The sequence below is a fragment of the Bactrocera oleae genome, chromosome 2 (genome assembly GCF_042242935.1).
Source record: "Bactrocera oleae isolate idBacOlea1 chromosome 2, idBacOlea1, whole genome shotgun sequence".
Taxonomy (NCBI): Eukaryota; Metazoa; Arthropoda; class Insecta; order Diptera; family Tephritidae; genus Bactrocera; species Bactrocera oleae.
Genome location: NC_091536.1, coordinates 14,106,426 through 14,133,287, shown reverse-complemented (window position 1 = coordinate 14,133,287; position 26,862 = coordinate 14,106,426). Strand labels below are relative to the sequence as shown.

The following is a 26,862-nucleotide window of genomic DNA, read 5'->3' as shown; positions in this document are numbered from 1 at the left end:
TTATGGGTCTAAGGCGAGAACTAGCTATTGATACTTTGTTTGTTAGTGAAATGTAGACCATACATTTGCCAAAAAAAAAGAAAAAAAAATCTTGAAATATATAACATAGCATATGTGAATTTCGGAACCAGTTTTCTTAGTAAAAAAGTATTATGGCTTTTAAACAAGATATATCGTTCAAAACTTCCAATTAATTTCCAATAACTTGAGGTCGAACCAGTATAATTATTTGGCATAGTAGACCCCATGCCCATTTTGCTCTTCTTTAGATAGACGTGTGATAGATAGTGATAGTTTAGATAGATAGTGTGATCTACACGGTTGCGCTTGCTATCGTAAAGGAGCAAACGTGGCGCCCAACGCATCGACAGCTTTTTTATGCCTAATATTTCACGCAGTATACAATCCATGCGATCTTTTGAGATCTCTGCTGATTTAACTATCTCCCGAACTGTCAATACAAGATCCTGGACGATTGTCACGTTATCTGCCATGGTAGCCGTTTACGGCGCGCTTGGATGTATCTCATCATTATCGGCCTGCGACCGGGTTGAAACTTTTTAAACCAATTCGATTGACAATCGCCTTCGAAGAAGAATAGCTACCATATACAGTACGCAATTCAGACTGCTATTCCATTTATCTTTCTTTATTGTTCTAAAATCTGCGAACACACCCGCTTCCATACGGATATGAATAGATATAAAGATAAACGTTGTCAACCATAGACAAAAAAAAAAAATTAATAATAATAATTAAACATAAATAACGCACAGATTAAAAATAAAATAAAGGCAATTTCTTCTAATACATAAAATATTGTAAATCCATAATACATTCGCTAATTATTAACCATTAATTATTTAATATCCGCCTTCAATAATCCAGGTAACACTGTATGCAGCAATAATAATTTCACACATAACACAGCAACAATAGAACAGCAATACAGTTACACAACACATTAGTATGTATATTGTATATATATATATACATATTGTAGGCGCTTTAAGCCGTTATGTTGGTTGACTCAACAACCATACGTCAATCGCCATTCTTATACTTTGCCAATCAATTCATTATGAACGCAATTGAAAAGCGGTTGTATTGCGTTAATATTTACTCATTTAATTGAAAACGTATATACACATACCTATGTATATGTGTATATGTATGTATGTACATATAATGACTTTTGTATATATAATGCGATTTTCGTTATATTTATGCACATTACTCACTTTGTTTGCGGCTGGCTAATAAGGAAATACCTTAAAAGGTTTCTGTTGAATTAGACTAGTCAAAGTACCGGGGCAAAATTGTTATAAGCAGCAAGTTTCTTGCTTAAATCTTTTGTGTGGTTTGTTCAATATTTTATTTGATATTCATTAAATTATTAAGTGAAAAATTGATTCTTAAAATAAAAAAATTAATTCAGAATTTATCTTAATTATATATATTTGATAAAATAATTTTATTACTATAAATTTATTTTGCTTTCAAATTTAATTAAACCTTATTAAATTCAGTTTTATTTCCTCGGACGTTCATTCTCTATCCTATCTTGAGCTCATTATAAAGCTTTGTTTCAATGATAGGATATATTTGCATGACTGCTTGGAATGTTTCTGGTTCTGACATTGTATTTGTAGTAATATAAATATATATATTCAGTAAATAAACGCTTCTTGTATACAATCAAATATATTTAAGCCACATAAATAGAGAATTTGTGCGAACGTTACCACTTAATATTAAGCTTTTTGAGTTAATAAGTTCTTTACATAGGCTGCACTAAATCTTAACTCAAAAATACATTTCAAAAAAATAAAAATATGAAAAGTGGTTGCTTTTGACATTTATTATTTAAGATCAAGTGCAAATAAATATAAATATATGTATGGCTAAGTAAATAAAGTCATATGCTGACATGTAGTGTAAGAATGTGAAACAATTAAGGGACGAAACCGAACCAACTGTCAATTGACGATGCACTATGCGACTATATAAAGTTGGTAGTTAGAGTATGGTATGTCGAAAGCTTGCAGAATCAGTCTTCTATCAGTAACTTTATTGCAACTCAGTATATATACTTATCAATTAATTATGTTGTAGGCGCGCTAAAAATCGGCAAATACTAATGGATGGTTTGCAACTATCTGCCAAAAATTTGCTTTTTTTGATAGGCCATCCAAGAAAATTAATTCGGCAGTATATATAAATTCTCTTAGATAAATACCAATAGTTCCTCATTGATTATAAAATATTTATCTCTCCGCGAGCACTGACATTTAAAGAGACGATTCTCATTCGAGCTTTATTTTTTAGTAAAGTATTTTTTTTATAAATAGTATTTTTGTAGTAGAGTTGAACCGCTGAACAGAATATTTTTAAATTTTTTAAACTATTTTTGCATCAATTAAAAGGAGGATAACATGACGTTGGTGGGCTAAATGTTCACTTTGAAATGATTTACAAATTCTTAAGGTTTATAACTTATATTTTATTTATTTTTTTACTTGCTTAATTTGTTGGAAAGTGGAGCAACAGCAAGATATATAGATAATGGCAAGGCGCGCAAATATTTACAGCTGCACGTAGAGCCGCTGTTATTGCCGCCTTAGTGACTGCAGCAGCTGCGGATTGGTGTGGTAAATGTGTCTGCTGGTTTGCTTGTGTGTGCTTGACTTTTCCACTCGCAACCATATTAGGGAGCCTATGCGCATTTTTCAACGGAATTTTGCATTAATGCAGGGGCAAAAGCAAACAAAATAAAAACAAAAATAAAAAGAAATAAAAATACAACAAAATTAAACAAAAACAGGCCTTGCCTATAATTGCAATGCATTTGAGTTTGCACACATTTTTAGCTGCTTATTTGTTTTTGTATGTTTGTTGAGTTTTCACTTCGCATTTGCATTCAGGTGCATTTGTGCTGCAAAAGATAAACTAAATTGCAACTTTATGCGCAAAAAAATTAACAAACAAAAAAATATAAATGTTTTTATTTAGCATAATTTTTATTAAGTTTTAAAAATTTCAACAATTTACCAAAAGCAAACTTGATCTCTTTTAGCAATCTGCAGCCACTACAGTTCGCTTAAAATTTACTCAACAAACTTCGTTGAAAAGCGGAAATTTTTGTGAATTTAATTTTCGAAACGACTTTCTTTGCATTTTTTTGAAGGTTGTCTAGTCGCGCCCGATTCCGCTTTTGCCGGAGAGAAAACTTGTCTTCGCCAATTTACCTAGCAAACATTCACCCATTTACAGACATACACATTCACAGATGCACATAAAAACACATTTACATACTGACAATGCAAATATGTATTTGATTTTGATTTCCGTAATTGTGTTACAACTACCGGCATCGGGAAACAAATCGCTAGATGAGTTTGGTGAAGCCAATAGAAAGATGTATATGCATATAAGTAATGGTCGGGGATGGAGTAATTTGTATGATAAATTTTTTTAGTGCCGGAAACAAATCTATTTATATAATATATATATAATCTTATAATTATATTTATATAAATACCTAGGCTATACAAGAAAAACTAAAAATAACGACTTTTGTCTGAACACAGTCTTCTTTTAGCTCAACACACTTTGCCCAGAAATGCTTCAAGTTAATGCTTTTCTTTATGGAGGTCTGCTTTACGCCAAAGGGGTGACGACAAACTTTCAAGTGATTTTTCGAGATACTTTTTTAAGTTTGGAAGCAACAGCTAGTAGCACGGGGCTAAATCTGGAGAATGCGTTGGATGTGCAAGCAGTCCGTAGTATAATTCGAGCCATTAGGGCATGGCGAGGACGATGTTGTGAGCACGGTGGATATACGCATTCCGACTGATGATACAGTCTTCGCCTTCTTCGGAGCAGGTTGTAATATATTCAAAAAATATTCTTATTTATATACTTGTACTATCTAAAGTAATAAATATAATGGTATTAAGAATTTGATAATCAGTACCCCCAGATACCACACGCATAAATCACAACAATTTATGCCAAAGGTGTAACAGGTGTAAACAATAGAAAATGAGTAAGACATCACAGAGAAAATTAGCCATTTAAGGTCAACACTTTCGCAATGCCACGCCCATTAGCAGTAATTTAACCAACCACTTGACTATGCAAAAGCTATTTCGCATTGCGTCGCCATCAAGCCCAGCCAGCAATAACAACAAATGCACAAAAGCACATGTTAGGCGCTGAGTAGCATGCGGCAACTGTAGCGACGCTTGTGTGGCATGCGGAATGCGGTGGTCGGCAAGCAGATTGTGGCATGTGCATGTCCAGCAGCACACAGCTATTGACACGAAATGCGTCACGAAGCGACTGAATGCTTCACTGCCGTTTAAGTGGGCAAACAACACGACAATAAATGAAAATATTTGCAGACCATTTTGAAAAGTGAAAGTAAAATTCGATTTTAAAATTGCGTTTTCTCGTTTTTCGTTTTCATTAGCTGAGCCAACGGAGACAACGGATTCAACGTATATGTGAAGGTATCAATGAAAGTGCAAAATAAAATGCAAAAGTCAAAAACGGATAGCGAAACGAAAATTAAGTATGAGTATACATATGTGCAAACGCACGCGTATGTATAAGTGCACACATAACTGCAGTATGAGTATGTGTGTTTGTTTGTATGCTTGTAAGCGTTTACGGCAAGCAGACTGTGCAGGTAAAAACCCGTGTTGATGACGGGCTGACAGCTATGCAATGCTTTAATGAGTACCGGCCGGCAACACACACACATACACCAGAGTGCACTCAAATACCATATATACACAGAGGCTTACAACAGCAAGTGTATTGCTGCCGGTACTGGTCTGTCGGTTATGTTGGGCGCGCGTGGCGCTTCGTACCATTTGGTGGCAGCTCAATTTCTGTAAACTGTAAGAGCATTGTAAATATAATAATTAAAATTTTAACGAAAAGTATGAATGGTTGGCGACACCGTAAGTGGATATTGAAATTTCGATTGCATAAAAGCGAATTTAATACGCATATCATATATAGGCGACAGCGCATGCACTTTCTTAATATGAAATTTCATAATTTCATAAACAAAAAGCTCAGCTGACTTCGTTCAAACTAACTTATGTTAAAAAAATATACCTGAATTTTTCTTCTTCTTATTGATTGGGGCCTGAAATTTTAGGAATTTTGCACGAGTTATAGCGGGGAAAGACTCTGTTACCACAAACTTTTTACCATTTTGTGTACCATACTTTTAGAGCTTGGATGTAGTATTTACATCCATTCGTATAATATGTTAGAGTCAGTGTAGTTTTTGATTCATTGTGTTAACATATTGATTATGTTATAGATAACGTCTGATCTAATATAATATACGATATATATATTATATTTCTAATCATAAAAATTCATTAAAAAAAATATTGTTCTCGAACCCTCCAAAAGTTTAGTTTTTGTCGGAGTTCTCCAAACCACCTATAGGATTACGTTATGTACTACTTTCAAACTTCACTAACTTCGGTGTAGTAAGAAGGATAATAGGTGTGTATCATATATCGATCCGTAAGATTTCCCGGCAATGTATTTAGTGCATTTATTCTTATCGAACAGCAAATTTTAACTTTTTGAAGGCTTCAGTCCACATGGGAGCGCAAATTCCAAAAATACTTTTAAAATTGTCTCTAATGCTAATCATGCCATACTACTTAGTAAATTTTTGAAATTATAGTTGATTTTTGTTAGATAGAATGATAATAAAGATAGACGTAGCTTAATTTTTCAGATAAGCTCCCTAGGTGAAGTTAGGTCAGATATAGAGACACAAAATCAACTAAAGATGTATCTAAACTCTTCATATAGGTAGAATAGGCTCATCCTCAAGCCGAAATAAATTTGTTGGTGCTTCCATTACAGTTAGTTCGACTATACGATTAACCTGTGCAAAATTTCAGTGCGCGCTCTTTCTAATCTGAGTAAAGCTGTTTATCCAACCTCGGACATTGCCTTTTATCATTCCAAATTCAGGTACCATAAAATGAAAGCGAAGTCTCTAAAACCTCACCTGGGCGGTAGTTTTGTTGCAACATATTGAACAATTCAAACCAAGGCAGTTACCTATTTCCTGTTTAAGATATTAAGAGCACTAATTAAGATTGAAGTGTTTCGGAGAAAAATGGCGAATTAGTTGGAGTTCAGTTTGATTGTTATAGTGGACTGATAAAATACTATATTCCAAGCAGATAAATATCAAATAGATTTACTGATAGACAAATGCCACTTGTAAATTCATATCAAATGGTTTGTTCTAAAATTGATTATGCTTCTGACTCAAAGTTCATATAATGAATTGAGAACTAATATATCAACTTTAAAGCGATGGTAGTAAAGTATAAAATTTATTGCTGCTGCATGTAATAGTAAATATGACATTTTAATTAGTAATAGATACAGTTAATTACATCTTGAAAAGGGTATATAAAGTTAACCACGCTGTTTCGAAAATCCAGCAGGAATCGTCGGAGACCCTATATCGAACTGAAATTTTGCACACGGGCTTTTCTCTTAAAAACACAGCTGATTTGTTGAAACTGCCGATATTGGAGCATTATTCTTGTATAGCTGCCATACAAACTGAACGATCAGAATCAAGTTCTTGTATCGAAAACTTTTATAATTGACGATATATCTTCACGTTATTTGATATGAATTATTGTCTAAAGCAACGGTATAATCTCCGAAGAAATACTATAGCATATAGCAGTTATACAAACTAATCGATCCAAATCATGTTGTTGTATGGAAAACTTTGTCGTTTGAAAATATGTCTTTATAAACTTTTGCATAGATTTTTGTCCAAATAAGCTCTTCAGTCTTCGTAGAAATTGTTCAGATCGGACCATTATAGCATATAGCTCCCATACAAACTGATCAATGAAAATCAAGTTCTTGTATGGAATCATTTGTATTTGCGTTTTGTCTTTTCTTCTTCTCTTTTTTTGTTTTTTTTTGTTTTTTTTTGTTACAAAACGATAACGATTTTTAAGACAGTTTTTCGTGTTATTTGAAAGAGAACGTCACAATAAAAAAGCTATGTTTGGCAAGCCAAATCACTTCTCTACATACACCAAAATAAAAAAAATTGTTACGTAATTTATTAAGTGCATAAATTTCTGCAAAAAAAGAAAGAAAATATCGTCAAAATAAACCTGCTCATTTATGTTTTTAGCGTGTCTCCGTTTTTTTTGTGCTGCGCGCGAAGAAAGTGAAAAATCTTGTTAAATGAAGCGCCACAGAAATCTGGTTTACGAAATCGTGAGCAGATTGTGAAACGTCAAGTTGTTTATTGGACCTACTTACTTATTACAATAAGTAAAACGCTATTGTTTTATCGATTGGTGCCTCCATACGTGCATTGATTAGTAATGCGACCAAATGGAGCGGTGGTAGAGTAAAAAACTGCCGGATAAACAGGGCAAAATAATGAAACAAAAAAAGCTATTACATAATTTGTGTGTAACACAGTAGTACGCACTTGAGATAAGTAAAAGAATCAAGCATTTTTCACACGTTTTCTAAGTATGCTTATGCATTATATGTAGGCTTTGGTATCTAAATACATGTAGATATGTAAAAACATATGTATAGATGTTAATTAAACTTTGATATTCCTACGCCCCTAATATAAAGATAAAGCTTTTGTTGTTGTTGCAAACACCTATTTACAACAAACGACAGTTTAACCTAAGCCATACGAGTGTAAGCTTAACACGGATTTATTATATACACACACATATACACATATATGCTGCACTTACCTTGTACATTCTGTCATCGCTGCCGGTGCAGTCTTGATGCATGGCGGCCGCGCCCACTATCGCTGATGTAACCTCAGTGATCTTCAACTGATGTTCATGTTCATCTTGTTGTTGTTGCAACTCTTTATTGGCGCTATGATTGTTTGGGTTGTGTGCCATAGGCTGATTTGCTTTGTATTGTTGCTGTTGTTCGTAGGTGTTGTGCGTCATATCCATTTGATCGTCATCATCCATACTGATATCGCTCAAGTCAACCAAAGCACCACTCTTATGTGCAACACTATTATTGTTGGTGTTGTTGTTGCTATCGCGTTCCGTGGTCACAAAGTTGTGGTAATGATAGTTCAATGGTACATCGTCGTTCTCCGCCGAAATGCTATCGCCCACAGAGCGGCCTTCGCCATGATAGAAGAAATGTTGTGGGAATGGTGTTGATGGTGAGTCGTCATGGTTATTATGCATTTCAGCACTGTTGTTGCTTTCCATATTGTTGCTGGCTATTTTTGTTGGCGCTGTTTGTACGGCCATATGATCGTGCGTATGAATATGATCGTGAGACTGTCCTTCAACGACCGGCACCACAATTGATTCTTCATTGACGTTAGATTTTGTTGTTGTTGTTGTGGGCACTTCTTCTTTAACATCTTCGTGCACAATATTCATTGCGCGTCCACGTTCCTCATTTGTCGTGTTCAATTCAGTCATTGTTGGCACAAAAATCGTTTTACTCTCTTCGGTGTTGATCATTTTCTCAACATTCTCTGCAGCTGATTTGGTTGTCATCTCGCTCGCAACGGCTGCGGCCGCTTCTGTCGAACTGCTCATGTCTTCGGAGATTAATTTAAAATCTTCCTGCTCCGACAAGCGCTCGTGTTGCTCGGAGAGTATATGCGCATGATAGGGATCGTCTTCGTGTTGTGTCGCAGTTGCGTCACCAGCAGCACCTGTAGCTGTGCTATCACTTTCGTTTTCTTTCTGCATTGCTGCAGCCATCATGGCGGCCATCATCGATTCATCGCTATTGCTGGCGGTGATCAAAGTTGCCGGATGACGGAAATTATTCAGATCCTTGTCCTCTTCGAATTCATGTGATATCTGGTTAATCAACACTTCAGCGGGCGCTTGTATAATCTTCTCTTCACTGTGTGCGTCATGTTCGTCCACTCTAATCTTGGTAACGCCAACAGGCTGTAAATCTAACGGTTGATTGGGTTCTTTATTTTCGGCAAAAATGTCATTCGAAGTTGAGGATATCACATGCTCCGTCGAGTGCTCTTCATCAATGTGATCATGTGTCGTATGTTCAACATGCGCAACATCATGATAAGTGTGATCTTCGTCATCACTATGTACGTGCTCGTAATCATGTGCGTGCTCGTGTTCGTGTGCATTATCGTGTCCATGGTGTCCGTGTATATGTTGTATATGTTCTGCATCATATTTTGTCAAGTGTGTGTGATTGTGATTGTGCTCAGCCTTCTCCTCTTCGATAATCTGATGCGCATGCTCGGCCAATACATGTGGTACTATAATTGCTTCATTCCGTTCAGGCGTTGCGCTAGTCGTTGTTGTTGTTATTGTTTGATGCGCATTAATGTCGCTATCATGTTCTTTATGCTCCTTTGCCTGCCGCTCGCTGCTATACTCATAAGTGGGCGTGGTTGTTGGCTCGGTTGTGCCGATAGGTTCTATTGTGGTCACCGGCAAGCCAGATGGTGGCGCAGGTGCACTATTGTTGGTGGTCGCAGTGCTTGGCGCAGCTGAATCGTCATGTTGCGCCGACAATGTCGTTTCTGCTGCAGGAAGTGGTACCTCTGTTGATGATGCTCCTGTGGAGCTGACGGCAGTATCTGGAAAGAAAAAGTAATTATTAATTTGGTTGCTTTTCATCAAAAGAAAATTCTTCATCAAAATTTTGCAAACTATTTTAAATATGTGATCTGACGATCTATCGCAACGATCAGCAGTTATTGGGAGAGTTAATATTATAGGCAAGCGATAAAATATCAGATATATTGCATTTAAGCCTAGTAAGTGCTCTGGAAAATATTCACCAAAAAGTACCGCTTGATTTCTGATCAAATGATCAAAGTTTTATTTAGAACCTGTAACAATCAACCGATACGTAAGAACTACTTTACTCTTGAGTAATTGATCGACGTCGTCTTTATAATACCCCCCCTAACTGAGTTCATTGGCGTGATTACTACTTGAAGGATGGTGAGTTCAAATTTTATAAGCGGTAGACTCCCAAAAGACAATATAAAACCTTAAAGATTATTTCTGTTTTAAAACTGAAGGTATACTTAGCAATCTTTTTAAATGCATATGTGACGAAGTCCACTTGTAAATATTTGTATATAGTATACCGATATATATATATATATAGTTTAGTAAACCAACATATTTTCTCCAAAAATGATGGTTACAAATGTGAAATGGAATAATTAATTGTTCATGCTAGGGGAAATTACAGATTATTCAATGTTGTAGACCAACAGCATATATTGAACGGAAGTTAAAGGTCAAATTAAAGACAGCGAAAACATTATAAATGTATATACCATATATATATATATATATATATATATAGATTAGGGTGAAGCGAAAAATTTTTTTTTTTGGCTTAGCCTGAGGGTAAAATTTTTAGATTATAAAAAAAAAAAATTTTTGGAAAAAAATGTTTATATAAAAATTACCGGATTTGACGGTTTTTGACTCAAATTTTATTTTAACGCTTAAGGAGGCATGTTGTCGTTTAAGACTATTTTTTAAAACTCTAATAATGACCCCAAAATTTTTGATAGTTGATAGCTTTTATATGGCCAGAAAGAGGACTATCCACAGCTTCTAGAACACCTATCAAAAGTTTTTTACGAAATAAAAATTTTAACTCGAAATTTACTTTAAGAATGAGAGGGCCGCCACTAGATGTTAAAAAATATGTTTACAAAAATTTTCTTCTTTTATAATTTACAAATTTTACCCGAGGATAAGCAAAAAAAATATTTTTTTTTCATTCCATCCTAATATACATATATATCTATGTATGTATGTAGAAATTATTTAGACCAATTGTTCAGAGAAAACTGTGTAAGTTGCATGGGGCGCTAGACAGATTTGACAGAGCATTAAAAAAAAAACAATAACAAGTTTTTTATGGCAGTAACAGAAGGTTTTATATGGATCAAGCCTCTCTAATGAAAATTTGAATGATAGCTAGAAACGTTGTTTGGACTTTTTAGTTAGCAGAAACAAGTATCTGATCAAAGCAGATTCTTCAAGAAACACTGCTCTAAGCGGTCTGTACTTAGAAAAATATTAATACCTAATAATTTAATTGTTGCTAAATATTTTGATTCATGTAAAAAATATTAAAAACTATATGTAATTGTTTAGAAAATATTTTTATGAAACCAAAAAAAAAAATTGCATTTCAATTTGTAAAAGATTTTTCTTTTTTTTTCAGTCATTAAATATCCGATAATATTAGAATCCAACGCGCAAATAACTAATTACCTTTCATGCTAGTAAACACACTAAATGAAAAGCAACAAGAATAAAAGCCAAATGCGTAAATTACATACTATGTATATAATATATACATACACACATACAAGTACATACAGATGTCTATGTTTTACGAATTTTTCTAAAGTGAGAAGCGTGTTTGGAACGTGCTTTTAACACATCCGCTGAGTGGGCACGACACAATTACCGACATATATATATATATATATATATATAATAGTATATAAGTATATAAAATACGTTTAATTGCACTATTGGTGCCATGAGGGCTTCGGTTTAACACAATATGCAATGAAATAAAATTAATGAAATAAATAGAAGCGTTAAACTTTTTCATTGAGAATAATTTGAAATAAAATCAAAACTGAAATCACAATTAAATTACAATGAAGCTCTTCTGAGAAAACGTCATAAAAACGTATTATTATCTATGTTTGTTTTAGAAAGGTTAATCAGGTAGAAGTTGTTGTCACATATTCACATTTAATTGTTATTTTTAACTTTTATAATCGCTGATAAACGCAAAAATTATTTACATATACTTAAACATGATTATTTCTAGTAGAATTTTTATTTTTCTCTCTTGAACGTGACGACAAGATTAAAAACTGATATGAGCACTTTTGAAAAACGTGTAAAGATCAGAAGAATAGAGAGAAATAGAGAAAAATATGCATTCGTTATGTTTGACAGATAAAACATTGAGCAGAACAAGATGAAAAACTACTTGAGCTAGTGGCATCAGTAACTGAAAATCCGGTTAGCTTTCCGAAAACCTTTTTAAGTGATAAATAATTATATCCTAAACAGGGTATATTATTTTTTCACGATGTGTGGAGAACCTTTAAAGTATATATGTATGTAAATGATCAGCGTCAAGTTGAGTCGATTTAGCCATCTCTGTCTATCTATTCGTCTGTATTAAGGCGAACTACTCCCTAAGTTTTTGAGATATCGATCTAAAATATTGCACACTTCTTTTTCTCCTCAAGACGCTGCCTTATTGTCGGAACCGCTGATATCGAACAACTATAGCATATAGCTGCCATACAAACTGACCGATCCAACTCAAGTCCTTGTATGAAACATTCTTTTATTTGACAAGATATCCTCCAGAAATTTTGCATGGATTACTATCCAAGGCATTGCTAATATTTTCGTCGAAATTGTACAGATCGTGCAACTATTGCATATAGCTGTCATACAAACTCACCGATCGAGCTCAAGCCGTTGTATGGAATACTTTTTTATTTGACAAGCTATATTTACAAAATTTGGGAAAGATTATTGACCAAAGCAGCAATTTGTTTATTTTGGGTATAACATTTAACACACTATGAATGGGTTCATTATTTTATAAATACATGCATATTTCAGGCAAGATTTCTAATGTTCATACCCTCGAATGTTAAAAAGACTATTGCCGCCATGACTTAAAGATTACTTTACTTTGTATAATTTTATTTCTAAAATTATTCTACTTTGTTTGTTTGTTTCACTGTTTTTTGCCAATTTTTTTTTTATCTTTTCGTATCTTTTTCCAAACAACACTACAAAACGGTTAGTTTCAAATCCTCAATTACGTGCCAATCGGCGAAGCGGCTTAAGCGCTATAGCGTGACGCATAGTACCTTAGAAGCCAGTAAACAAAAAAGTTATTTTAAGTTATGAGCTTAAGCAGAAAAGGTAAGCAATGACAATGCCATTAGAAGACACGGTGTCCATCAAATAAAATTAAATGCTAAATACATATATTGTCGAATTTACAGCTAAATTTCGCTTTGCGAATTCGAAAAGGTAAAGGATGGCATAGAAGAGATTAACGGCAAAGTAGCAGCTTAGAAGAGCTTAAATATGGGAACAGCAGCAAAAGAGCAACAAACAATGGCGTTTATGAAAAAGTCTTCTATATAGTATATTTGAGATTGTGACAAAGTGATAGTTAGCTTTCTTCGAATGAGGTTATTATTGGGACTTTGTGGTAAAGTATAATGCGCAGTAATATTTATTAAGCACCGTTTTGTAAGCCTGAGATGGAATGAAGTTGCATGTACTCATATATATAAGCAATAAGTATTACATACTTAACTGTGTTTGAGTTTTATGTGTGTAATCACCTAAGTTTTTCGCTTTACTGTGTTCTTTTCTAATTTCATGCACGAATTATTGGAGAAAAGTTGACATACCTTTATATTATTAATAAATATTTATGATATAAATGTGTTGAGACTAAACGTACTAAGCATTAATTAATATTATAATATAGATAATGAATAAGTTGAGATGACCTTCTAATGAAATTCATTAAATGTTTTTGCAATGAACATTTTTAATACATTTAGATAGCATTAAAATTATGTTAACTTGTTTCGTCATAAAAAAACAAGAAAAAGTGTTAGCTTCGGTTGCACCGAAGCCACAAAACCTGTCACCAATACAAAAGATTGCATACAAGAACTTGATTTTGATTGGTGATTTTGTATGACAGTTATATGCTATAATGGTTCTATCTGAAAAAGTTCTTCAGAAAATATACATATTTCTGCTTTGCACACTAATCCTTGCCAAGCTTTGAGCTTGTTCGTTCAGTTTGTATGGCAGCTATATGCTATAGTGGTCCGGTATCAGTGGTTCCAACAAATTAGTAGTTTCTTGAGAAGGTGTTAGTTTGTTTAAAAACCTGAGGCGCGAGTTCGCGTACATAATGTTAGAAGATTTCGTATGAGTCATTCTGTGAAGTTCTTAGAACAGCTTTAAAATATAATAATCTGTAGATTAAAAAAAAAGTAGATTATATATAAACAACTGCATCTAAAACAAGCGTGTTGGTGTTATAAATAACACTTGGCAGTAAAAATTTGCCGCCAGCCCTAAATCAAAAGCAGTTCCTATCTCAAAACTAAAGGAATGTGTGTGAATATGTTACATCACATATGCAAGTTTATTATATGTATAATATATATAGTATGTATATATTGTATATATTTATGCCTTTGTGGAGCCTAAAGCTTTTATATTTTTTTTTTTATTTGGTATATGTATATGTGTCTTCTAGAGGGCGCTACCAAGAAAATATATTTTAGGGTATGCTTGAACCTGAAATTCGTTTGTCGTCTATTACTACGGGGCTAATGGCTGATCATTAGTTATAAGCACAATTATATAGCCTGCTGTTGAATAAGCAACTAAACTTCTCATATATATATATACACACACACATATTTATTGATAACGTAATGGATGTGTATGGGTATTAATTAGGCGTTTATACAAGAATTATGGCGCATACAAAATAAAGATTAAAATAATGATTAATAAACAAAAAAACAATAACAACAATGCGACTGAGAAATAATTAAAATGAAAAAAAAATTATTGCGTAATAACTGCGGCAGATATTATTTAATAGTTTGCCGTTTAAGCGCAGCTAATTGTTTAAAAAATTAGCTGATAATTTGTTTTGCCAACATATCGATAAAAAAATCATTAAGCATTATATATATTAATTTCATAGCGTTGCTTACGTTTATTGGCAACTTGAGTCTCAATAAAATTTCATTGTAAAATGTAAGTGGTTGAAAATTAACAAATATAGAAAAATATAGTTACGAAGTAAATAAAATTTTCGGCTTTGTGAGATTTGATGCAATATTCTACGAATCAAAATTATAAAATATTTTATATTTATAAATTATAAACCATTAATTACAAGGAGTATGAGAGTATAGAAAAAGTTCGTATGTAAATTCTTTATATAATATTTATAAATCAACTCCATCAATTATAAGCAGCGAGTGACTATAGAACAAGTTTGTGGCTAAACTCTTTCGAATATTCACACATTCAAATGAAATACTTTTTCACCATTCTTCTACTACCATTTTTCGCCGCTAGTTTCTAGGTAGTTATCTTTGAATGTACTGGTAAAATCTGCAAATGCTAAGTAGAAAAAGAAACTCTCTATGTGGGCAATCATATTGTTAACGCTGTCAGCAGAGCAACGCGCACTAAAATCATCTGCAACTACTTAGACGCGAAGAATGGCATTCTAATTGAATGAAATTTCACCAATTTGTGGACGCCGATATTTGCGTCATTACTGCCAACACCATAGACAACCGCTAAGCTGAGCACTCTATAACATATTTATATTGTACGTACGCCCATATATATGTATGTAAGCATGTAAATAATCACACTGTGTGCTGTGGAATAAAGGAAGTGTGATTGGCAGAAACAAGAAATCGGAAAAGATACAATAAGTAGAAATAAATAAATATAAAAATAAGTAAGTAAGAATAACACTCTTTATTTACGGACAAACAGAACTCAAGGTTCATGTCAATAACCCTCACGCGGCTAAGCGGCACTTGGGCTTTGCGGACGAATGGCACAGTAAATGTCGGTTGTGGTGTTGTGAGGAAAGCAACTTATTAGCCCTTATGCTATGCTTTAGATATATATATACATACAAATATTTTACACAGTATATGGTATATATTGGTTAGTACACTAAAGATTCTAGGTGCAGTCTACACAAAATTGGCATTTCTATGCAAAGGGAAAAAAATAAGAAGTAAAAGAGCAATTGTGTGGCGCGAATTATTAAACAAACCTATACATACCGACAACTAGACGCACGCATGAATTAAGTATGAGTTGCCTACAGTGAAAAAAAAAAGTTATATTATATAATGTAAGCATTAAAGCTTATTAACCAAAATATAAATATAAGTAATAGAAAAGAAGAATTGAAGCTGTAGATGTAAATAAAAGAAGTCTTCATGCATGTTCCGTCTATGTTGAACCGATATAAATATATTTTTGAATTGCTCAAGGTAACACTGCAATGTTTAAAAATGTAAATAAACATAACAAAATGAAGCAGCATTAGAAAGCTTGTAGCTGATAATATTTATTGGGGAACATTGCCACATCTTTCAAAGTTTTAAGCCAAAAAAAGTATAAGCTGTGAAAATACTATAACCTCGTTAGTTGGTTTGAGATGACTTATGATGGCAAATATTTTTACAATCTTTTCTTTTTCGAATAAGTTTTTTTAAAAGTTAATTTGATTAATTCATGTAAATTGATGTAGTAAATTAAATATTACTATCTCGTGCACTTGGTTATGAAACAAAAAAAGCAAATAGAGCAATTAGTTTTTTTTTTAATTTTTTTTTTTAATTTTTAAAATAATTGGTTAAATAGCTTAAAGGTTAAATAAAAAAAATTGCTATATGCCAATATACACTACAATAATGTGAAAAAATTAACAAGTTTAAGAAAGTTTAGTTTTAACAATTATTTTTGGCGAATGTTGCCACCAGTTTAAAATTTTGAATAAAATCAAAAATATATGAGACTAATCAATTTATTACAAAAAACTTAAACATTTTAATTTTAAAATTAACAAAAAAAAATTCTAAAAACGGTTGTCACCTCTTCAAAATTTTATTTATGCCCAGAACAGAGTTTGTCACGATGTTTCTAATACACAGTAGGAAACGTCGGAAACCCTATAACATATATATACATACATACATATATAAATGATCCGCGTGACGAGCTGAGTCGATTTAGCCATATCCGTTTGTTTGTATATATGCGAAATAGTTGCTCAGCTTTTGAGTTATCGATGTGAAATTTTGCACGCCTCCTTTTCTCTCCAAGAAGCTGCTCATTTGTTGGAATCTGCCATACAAACGGAACGATGAATTACATGAACTTGTATGGAAATTTTTTAATTTGACGAGAGATCTTCACGAGCTTTATCATAAATTATTATCCAAAGCGACAGCATAATATTCAAAGAAATTGTTCAGATCGGAGTACTATAGCATATAGCTGCTGTACAAACTGATTGATCAAATATTATATATGGAAAACTTTTAAATTTGACGAGATATCTTCACAAAATTTGGGAAAAATTATTGTTCCAGACAACGCCTTAACATTTGAAGAAATTTTTCAGATCTGACTAATATAGCATATAGCTGCCATACATCTGGACGCTCAAAATTAAGGTAAAGACAGTTTTATACCCTTTTATGTTATATTAAATGCACATGAGAAGGGTATTCTAGCTACGGTGTAGCCAAAGTTAACATTTTATAATTTTTTTGTTTTATCGAACGACAAATCCATTTTTAGCGATAAAAATATTTTTTTTTCCACAGCAACGCAATACAAAAGCTAATTTTTTCTAATAATTTGTTCCCAGTGTACATAGTATATCGTCGAATGTGTTCATCCCCACACACTTCTTTTCATATCTCCGCAGAAAGGTGTTTAAGTCACAATTATAAGATAAGTTTCAACACATTTAATCATGTCAAGTCCTTCTTAATATTAGTACTTGTATATGTAGTACGGCTATTTATTGAAACAACGCACGTTTCTCACTTCACTCAAACTTCACTTCAGCATTTAAGTCAATACAAGGCATTGGTTTCAAAGAGTGATGGATGGCAAATGGAAATATAAAGAGGAGAAATAAAGAAATAACTGCAAGTGCCGCTTAAAAGCAAAAGTCAAAACAGACTTTAAGAAAAAACAATAAACAAACAACGAAAAGGTGCATTGAGACGGATGTGCTCAGGCGTGTTTTATTTTGCAGTCAATATGCACGCATTTACATATTTCACACACATACCTATATGTACATATATAAATATTTTCATATGCACTCACACTTGTTAGCATTTGGGTTTTTACAGTTGGGTTTTTCTTTCATTTTTTATCGATTGACCGGAAGAGTGGCACGAAATAACAACAATAAAAAATCATAATTTTTGATGATGCCGAAAACAATGGCGGATGCGCCAACAAACACTGAAGCATGTTAAAAACGCCAGCGGCGATAAGTTACGCGAACAGTGCATGTTTGGGCTCTTTAACGCATAAATATAGTATATACTCGTACATATGTATGCATATGTTTAAATAAAAAAAAGATATGCTGTAATAAGTAGAGTGGGAGTATGAGCATGCAACTTAGTGAGTGATTGACTGAGGCATATAAAATATAATAAAAATTAGCTTTTAATAAAAAGCGAATTTCAATAAAATATTTTTATAAGTTTGAACTGCACACGCAAATTAGGCATTACTTGAAAAATATATGCACATACATATACACGCATACATATAAAACAATTTTATTTATAAATTAAATATGTATGCAGTCATGTCTTTGGCGCTTTTTAATTACGATTATTAACACCAAAGTGTACGCGCGTGCGCAGCTTGTCGCCCCAACACATTAGCGCGTGCATACACGCACATCCGCATCTCTACTACACAGCTACATACGTCTGTCTGTATTTGGTTATAATGACTCATTTGCACAACTGCACATTCGCCAACGGCAGGCGCTTTCATTTTGTCATTTTTTGTTTTTGACTTGCAACCGATTGCTATTTGTGCGCAATCGACGCGTTTGTTGGTATATCGTCTAGCCATGCGTATGTCGAAAAATTTTCGTAACCGTCCAACTATGTCCAAATTCAAATCGTATTTGGGTCGTTGTTTCGTTAGCACTCAGCAGAAAGCGTGTAGTGACAAGCTTTATGGGTATTTTGTTGTGTTGCTTTACGGTCTTTTGCCTTATTACGGAAACTCAAGAAAGTATGTGTGGGTGACAAGAAAGCGACAATTCAATATGAAGCGGTACTTAATTATGAACTTAAGTATAATATTATGTGGTGTGTGTGGCAATGCGTATTCTTAAATGCGGTGTGAATGACATCTGTGGGTAAGACGCATATTAAGCTGTCATTGAAGATGACATAACTTTGTGACAAAATGTAGGCGAAAAAGTCACAATAAGTAAAGGTAAATCTGGAGTACTGTTATAAAAGCGAACTATGAATGTTGGGTAAATAATTTTGGTCTTGAACTGTTAATTTGGTTGTATATAGCATACATTTTTGTGCAGAAATTATATTTTTTTCAAGTCTGGACACAGCTTATATATATGGTGTGTGTCTCAACTATTTATGTAAAATAATTTTAAAAATTTGCTAAAGTGATATGCGTTTTTTAGCACTAAACATTTACTATACATAACGAAGATAAAAATAGTAGCGTTGTAAATGGGGCTCACTTGCTCTAAGAAATATGTACAAGCGAGGTATTATTTTCATTTTGCGTTCGTACATAATTGTTATACACTGAAGAGGGTATATGAAGATATGTTGGTAACACCCTAAAGAAAATATCGGAGACCCTATAATGTATATATAATATATGAATTATCAGCGTGATGAGCTGAGTTGATTTAGCCATGTCCGTCTATCTTTTCTTCTGTATACACGCGAAGTAGTCACTCAGTTTTTGAAATATCGATCTGAAAGTTTGCATATGTCAACTTCTCGCTAAAAAGCTGCACAAGCAAACTGTCTGGTTCGACTTAAGTGCTTGTATGGAAAACTTTTTTATTTGATAAGGTATCATCACGAAATTTGGCATTGATTATTATTTAAGACAACGTTACAATCTCTAAGGAAATTATTCAGATTGCACAACTATAACATATAGCGGTCATACAAACTGGCCGATCAAAATCAAGATACAGATCTTTTTATACTCTTTTATGCTATAAAAAGTCAAGTGTGAAGGATGATATAGCTTCAGTGCTACAACATATTATACTAAGTTATATTTGTTTGTATGTATATATATCTAATTGTTTAAGTGCCTAATAACCGCATAAAATAATTAAATAAGATTAAAATTGTAACAAATTAAATTACATCGCCAATACCGTTAAATAAACAAATTTTTAATAGAAAATCTAGCTGATGCAAACAAAAGACTTAAGACAAAAACTTGCTAGAGACCACACTGCTAAAATGCTTACACACAAATTCCGAGCTTTGCAGGCACATTTTTGTATGCATTCAAGTGCAACACATGCTAACTGCACTCTTCTACTACATTCTGTACCGCATGCCTCGCTTCTATTTTCCAGCTCATTAATTCAAAGCGCCAATCGCCGCTAGGCCTTCTCCTGTTAAGCAATAGATCTGCTCTTGTGTTTGTTGTTTTCCTTGCCTACACATTGTTGCACGCAGTTTGCCACATGTATGTAGCGCTCTTTCTAATGCTCTTCGCTTATCATGCCTCCAAGTCATTACCATCAACATCATAATCATCAATTTGCCTGACATTAATTTATGCTTCTTTTGGCTTTGGTTGTGCCGCATTTTTGTTGTTCATGCAATTGAATAGTTTTTATTATTTCATTTGGTTTGGCTGCCTTTGTTGTATTTTTTTTTATATTCATTATAACTACGCTTTTTCTCTTTTTTGTTGTTTATTCATCACATTCCAATTGAGGTAGAGAATTGACCTTTTGATGGCGGTTTAACATTCAGCAGGCATGCAACATACACACATATATGTGATATATATGTAGGTGTGTATAAACTGAATTGTTGTTTTTGTCCACTTAAGCGCAGTGTCGTTGATAGCTAGTCTTGCGGTTGTTCGACTGCAATCAAGTTTATATTTTTATTTTGTTGCAGATACTTCTAGAAGCTCTTAGAAATTGTAATTCAACAAAGCTTAGAAAATATTGAGCAAGTAATGGGGTTGGATAAATTATTTTAAAAGATCCTACTGTTAATTTGCGAGTTTTATTTTTATTTTTTTTTTGGTAACTGGTTAGACATGTTGCCAAGCGTGCTTAATGTGTACAAGCACGTAAAAGCCAAAATAGCAGATGTTATTTGGAAGTGTGAGAGCTAAGCAGCTGAACAAAAAGTTGTTCAAAAAATCATATTCATACCAATATTATTTAGGTTTTTCATTATTTATTTATTTCCTTTTTTAATTGTTTTTATGTTTGTATTGAATACAATTTATTTTTGGAATTCAGTGAAAGCCCAAAATTCATATGGAATAGAAAGTTTTTGAAAGCAAAAAAAAAATATAGTAGGCTGGAACTCATGGGAAAATTAAAGTAAAATAATAAAAATCAATTAATATAATTTAAAAGGGAACTGAGGTCGGAAAGAGGTAGAAGAGGGAGTAGCCGAATTTTTAAGTATCAAAATCGGTTTATCTATTGTATATTTCCGGCAAAACTACGAGTCTTATGGTAAAATAATATTAACGCCTTTTTTATATAACCTCAAAATGTTTGTACACAAGAAAAACCGTTTACTTCGGTTGCACCAAAGCTATAATACCCTTCACAAATGCAAAGGTTCCTTACAAGAATTTGATTCCGATTTTTCCATTTGTATGGCAGCTATATGCTATAATGATCTGATCAAAACAATTTTTTTGGAGATTACGTTGTTGCCTTAGAAAATAAGTCATGCCTAATTTCGTAAAGATATTACGTCAAATAAAACAGTTTCCCATGCAAGCACTTGATTTTCGATTGTTCAGTTTGTAAGGTAGCTATGTGCTATAGTGGTCCGATAGCGGCCGTTCCGACAAATGAGCAGCTTCTTAGTGAGAAAGTTTTTGATCGATAGCCTAAAAACTGAGGACCTAGTTCGCATACATACAGGACATCCCTAAATAAACCCAGCTTATCATGCTGATCATATATGTATATATTTTACAGGGTCTCCAACGTTTCCTTATGGATGTTACAAACTTCGTGATAAGTTTTTGATGTTTTATTTCATTTTTTACAAAACAATTATTTTATAGAAATTTAGTGTAAACTCACCTTTTCATATTACAAACATCCTCTATTCCTATTCCTCCCTATTTATGATATTAATGTTTTTAACTTATTTTGACTTAATATCGAAAAAGCACTTTAATTTTCAAACAAAATTCTAGTCAGAATAACAGACTTTTTGAAAAAGTCGTTAAGCTTTCTCTTTGTTAAAATCTCTACTTTTTGTTGACATAAAAAAAAAATTTCGTAAAAAATTCAAAAAAAAGTGTTCACTCTCATTGATTATTTTTACGACTAGCTTTAAATTACAAACTTTTCACTACATACAAGAGTGCAACTTTTAATATAAATATGGCATTTTTATGCATTTAAATGTTAACTGCATAGTTTTAAAGATTTTATGGCTAAAAAATTATTATCTTTCGACGAACGTCTACCAAATGAAAATTGTTGAAGGTTTCTTGAAAAAAAAATAAATATTTGTTGAAGGTTTCTTGAAAAAAAAAATATTATTACTATTTTTCTTTTGTTTAAAATTAATAATAAAAATATTTATTTTGTTTTTTTTTTTCAAATAAATAAACGGAGTTTGCTGCAGCCAATTCGCTCTGCAAAAACTTTTAAAGGTCAATATGCGCAAAACAAAAGCAATAAATATCGATTTTAATTACATTGCTGTTAATTTTAATGCAAATACACTGTACTTGTAAGAAAAATGCGATAAACATAATAAGGTAATGATTAAAGAAAAATAACAACTAGCGAACACTTCATTTGCACAACAACATACAAACACACACACAATTATACAATAATTTGTATTATTTATTAGACATGCGTTATGATCATTACATCACCGCTACATATTGTAGCAGCATGCGAAGCAACAACATGCAGAAATGAACGGCAATAACAACAACAGCAGCTCGATCCAGCTGCATGACGTGCCATATATACTTTTGTGCTGAGTGTTGTAGCATGATGTGGCAGTGAAGTGTTGCCACACAGCATGTTACCATTGTTGTTACAATGGTATTTCGTTGTTGTAATTATTTAATATCAATTCGTTGTTGTAGTTTTCTTTGCTTTTTTACTGTTGTTTTGCTAGTCATAGGTGTTTTAGGTGTTATTGCCTTGAGTCTTATATGGTTTTTGTTTTTCTATTGCAAATCGGATTGTAGTCGATAGCGTATTTATAATAGAAAATAAGCATATTTAAAATTCGAAATTTCATAGCATATTTGTTTGAAAGTTATTCACAACTTAACACAAAATACCACAAAAAAATATAGAATAATATTTTTTATTGCAGCAATGATTAATTGGTGGACTCCTGTTAATGAATTAATTTCAAGTTAACGGTTTATTAAAATGCTCTAAAGATATATTCTAAGAGAGGGCCTAAGTAGATTAGAGATCAAATCCTTAGTTTTTGTTCTGTTTTCTTTGAAATTTCTTTTCGATATCAAGAAAACTAAACTAGGACTTTAATGTGTTTTTAAACTCAGCTATACGAGTGTATAGGTTAGTGTTGCAGCCATAGAAAATGGTAAAAGAATTTAAGTAAAAGAAAAAAAATAAAGTAACGAAAATGAAAGAAAAAATAATTTATGGACGATCTGTGGTCGGTAAGAGGAAGCGAGAGGGGGTGGTTGCATTTTTAAGAGCTAAAAACGGTTTATTTGGTTTCCGGCAAAGTGAAGCTACGAGTCCTATAGACAAAAGTTAAATGCAAACGTTGTAGCTAATAAAAAGATGCACAACTTTTGTGCTAACAATTTCTTCTCATAACCTCAAAATTTATGTGAAAGTTTGAAATACAAAGCGTTTAGTTGTTTATTTTTATATTTCTTAAGAAAAAAAAAATACTTTCACGAAATTCGGTGTAAATTTCTATCTCTCAAACACACTGTCAATTTTTTTAATTTTATTTTTTCACCTTATTTTAATTGAGTATCGAAAAAACACCCTAAGTTGCAATAAAAAAATGCTCAGATCAAATTATTTGCTTTTTAAATAAGATGGCAGGGTTCTTCTTTGCTGAAGTCTCTTCTTTCCGATCGTATAAAAAATATATGCACAACAATATAAAGTTTTCTCAGAGAATGAAAAAAATACCCCACTAAACGATTCAAACCTTTTTTATTCCATCTACCTGTTATATCGTCGTAGTAATTTTCAAAATTGTCGATCCTGCTCTATTATGGTATTTGGCATCGGAAGCAAGAAAATGTTTCTAGGTGCTTCCTTTTCATTACATTATTGCGAAAACATAAACACAAACACAAACTCCAGTTTATTGCAGATTTTGGTGTTTAACATTGAACACTAATCTCAAATGCGGGGTTTACGTTAAAAATGCTGATTTCTACCACACCATCGAGAATTTTCTATATATACTTTCATGTAAGAACTGCGAAAATTAAACTCAGAGTTTGCTGAACACTACAAGGACTATACTTAGTGATAAACACAAAGCCTAAATTATTATTTGTGGCGCAATATGCAACAAGTGTAAGTAATAGTCTGATACTACCTTTTCAATAGAAGGTGAACTAACTATTAAAAGGTTAAAAAAACAAACTGTGAAAATTTAAGCAAAATACATATATTAATGAAAAGTAATGCACAGATTTCTTCAACATAATTTTCCACATCGTATAAATCATAATATCAGTTCTGATGCAATTAAAGTCAGCTATCTATAACATTTTCCATTTTAATTCCGTATTAAATTTACTTTACACTAAATACGATCAAAGATAGCCGTGTAAATGCAAAAACAAGTAATTTAGTGATATTTTTGTAAGACCGGCTGGTAATTAGGGCGTTCCAAAAACTTTGTTAGAAAGTATAAAAAGAATTTCAATACATTATGACTTTAATTACTTCTTCCGCGTTCAAAGTCACATGTACAAAAAGTACTACGTAGCTCAGCATCAACTGCGCAAGCTCTAAACACTCATTAAGCACACAACTTTCTCTAATGGCTAACGCTTGATTTAATCTAAACCAAACGAAAATACTTGAAATCGCGTATATATGAGCAAGCAGCTACCAAAACCAGGTGTAAGAAGGAATGCCAAATTAAAAATAAGGAAATAAAATACCTGAAACACAGGTATTTGCGTTTATACCAACTAATACACACTTGCATATATTTCCCAGCTGTCAGAATGACATACAAATAATTTACGACATTTTCTACTAGGCAAACAACTGGAATTGCAATTAACACTGAAGTAGTGGCGCGAGATGAGCTAGAGGAAAATCAATAAGAAATACCAAGCATAGAGACAAAGAAACCAGTTGTTTTCGCGGTCATTGATAAGTCAAAGTGTTTGCTTTTGCGTTGTTGGGGCGGTTGCAGAATTTCGCACACCATTGTAAATAGCGGATAGCTGTTCTGTAGAAATTTATATGGGTAGTTGAGTAAGTTTGTTCATGTGTGTATATTATTGGCCAGAGTTGACCGCGAAATGGAATGCGCAGCAGTGTTGTTGAAGGGGTATGTGGCGGTTCTCAGCCCAATGCATAATTGATGCCATCAATATGTGTCAAAGAGATTTCCCACTCACATAAATTTGAAGTTACACCAGTCAGTTTAAATCAAATTTCTCTTTCTATAGTGCATTCTGCGACTAAGGAATATGCATGTTATAAATATTTATATAATAATATGTACATATATATGTATGTATCTATATGCTGGTGCGTATAATCTGCTTATTTTGGTGGTTTAAAAGTCAGTATTTAGAGTAAATAATAAAAATAATTATGTTTTTCTGTTGTTTAATTCAAAATTTAACATTCAACACTACTTATAATTTTCAAGTTTAACAATAAACTTAATTCAATTTTAAAAATGCTTCGGCGAAACAAAATGCACTTTAGAGTTTAGTCTCAACTCTTATTATACTTAACCCCAGTGAAGGTGAGAGAGGACGAAGATCGGAGACATTTCCTCCCGGACTCGAAGTTTTCAGGGCGGTCTGGTGCTCTGCCAAAATTGTTTGCGATTTTTTCTCTACGGTTCTGTCTAACCTACTTATGTTAAACTCAGTATGCCTCCTTGTATAGCGTCCACATCCCAATTGTACACAATACTTAACAACCTTTACAGCTTACCTACATATCCTAGCATAACTTTATTAATTGTTTTAAAATGAAATGTGTGCCCCATTTCAAACTTAAAAATTATGCAGAAAATAAATAACCTCAAATATAAAGCGCTGCTTTCATAACGACATTTATTAGGCAAGCGAAGAGCTTCGAGCGTGAAATGTAACAGAGTGTTGAGCAAAATTTGTAAAAATGCTAATAAAATAATAGCTTTAAAAGCAAAAGTAGAGTAAATTAACATACAAAAATAAATATTACATACAACTATATTTGTACATAAAAATAGTTCACACGCAGATAAAAAGGAGTTTCACATAAAAACTCATCAACTGTAACGAATGTAAATATGCATTAACTGACAGCTAACACAAAATGAGCTAATAAAGCTTAAAACAAATAAAAGCAAAGTTTAAATACTTCTCAAAATGAAGTCAAGTCTCAATCAAAATGTTTATGGATGTGGTATAACTCACGAAACCTATATATGAGTTACTGACAAATAAAAAATATTTCTTTATTACAATTGATTTTAAAATTATTATTTTCACCACATGCTATTTTGAATGTATATTCATACTGTATGTATATTCATACATATATCATGTTCACTGGCAGTTCGATTAATACAGAAGCTTTGATAATAGGTTTGTCAAAAATAATTTTTATTATTTACTATGCGGGGTATAAATTCAAATATACTTGTAGGACATTTTCTACGCCCTGAACAGGGTATAGTTAGTTTGTCAAGAAGATTGTAAC

The 26,862-nt window shown here is 32.7% G+C and overlaps 1 protein-coding gene across 2 annotated transcripts in view; it reads right to left on the bottom strand.

Annotated features, from left to right (window-relative positions):
- The window catches only part of sas (stranded at second), a 53,636-nt gene that overhangs the window by 10,226 nt on the left and 16,548 nt on the right, over positions 1-26,862 (bottom strand). For both annotated transcript variants that reach the window (XM_036378110.2, XM_036378112.2), the window contains exon 3: positions 7,806-9,655. In XM_036378110.2, coding sequence (XP_036234003.2) covers positions 7,806-9,655 — 1,850 coding nt within the window. The remainder of the gene's footprint in view (positions 1-7,805; positions 9,656-26,862) is intronic.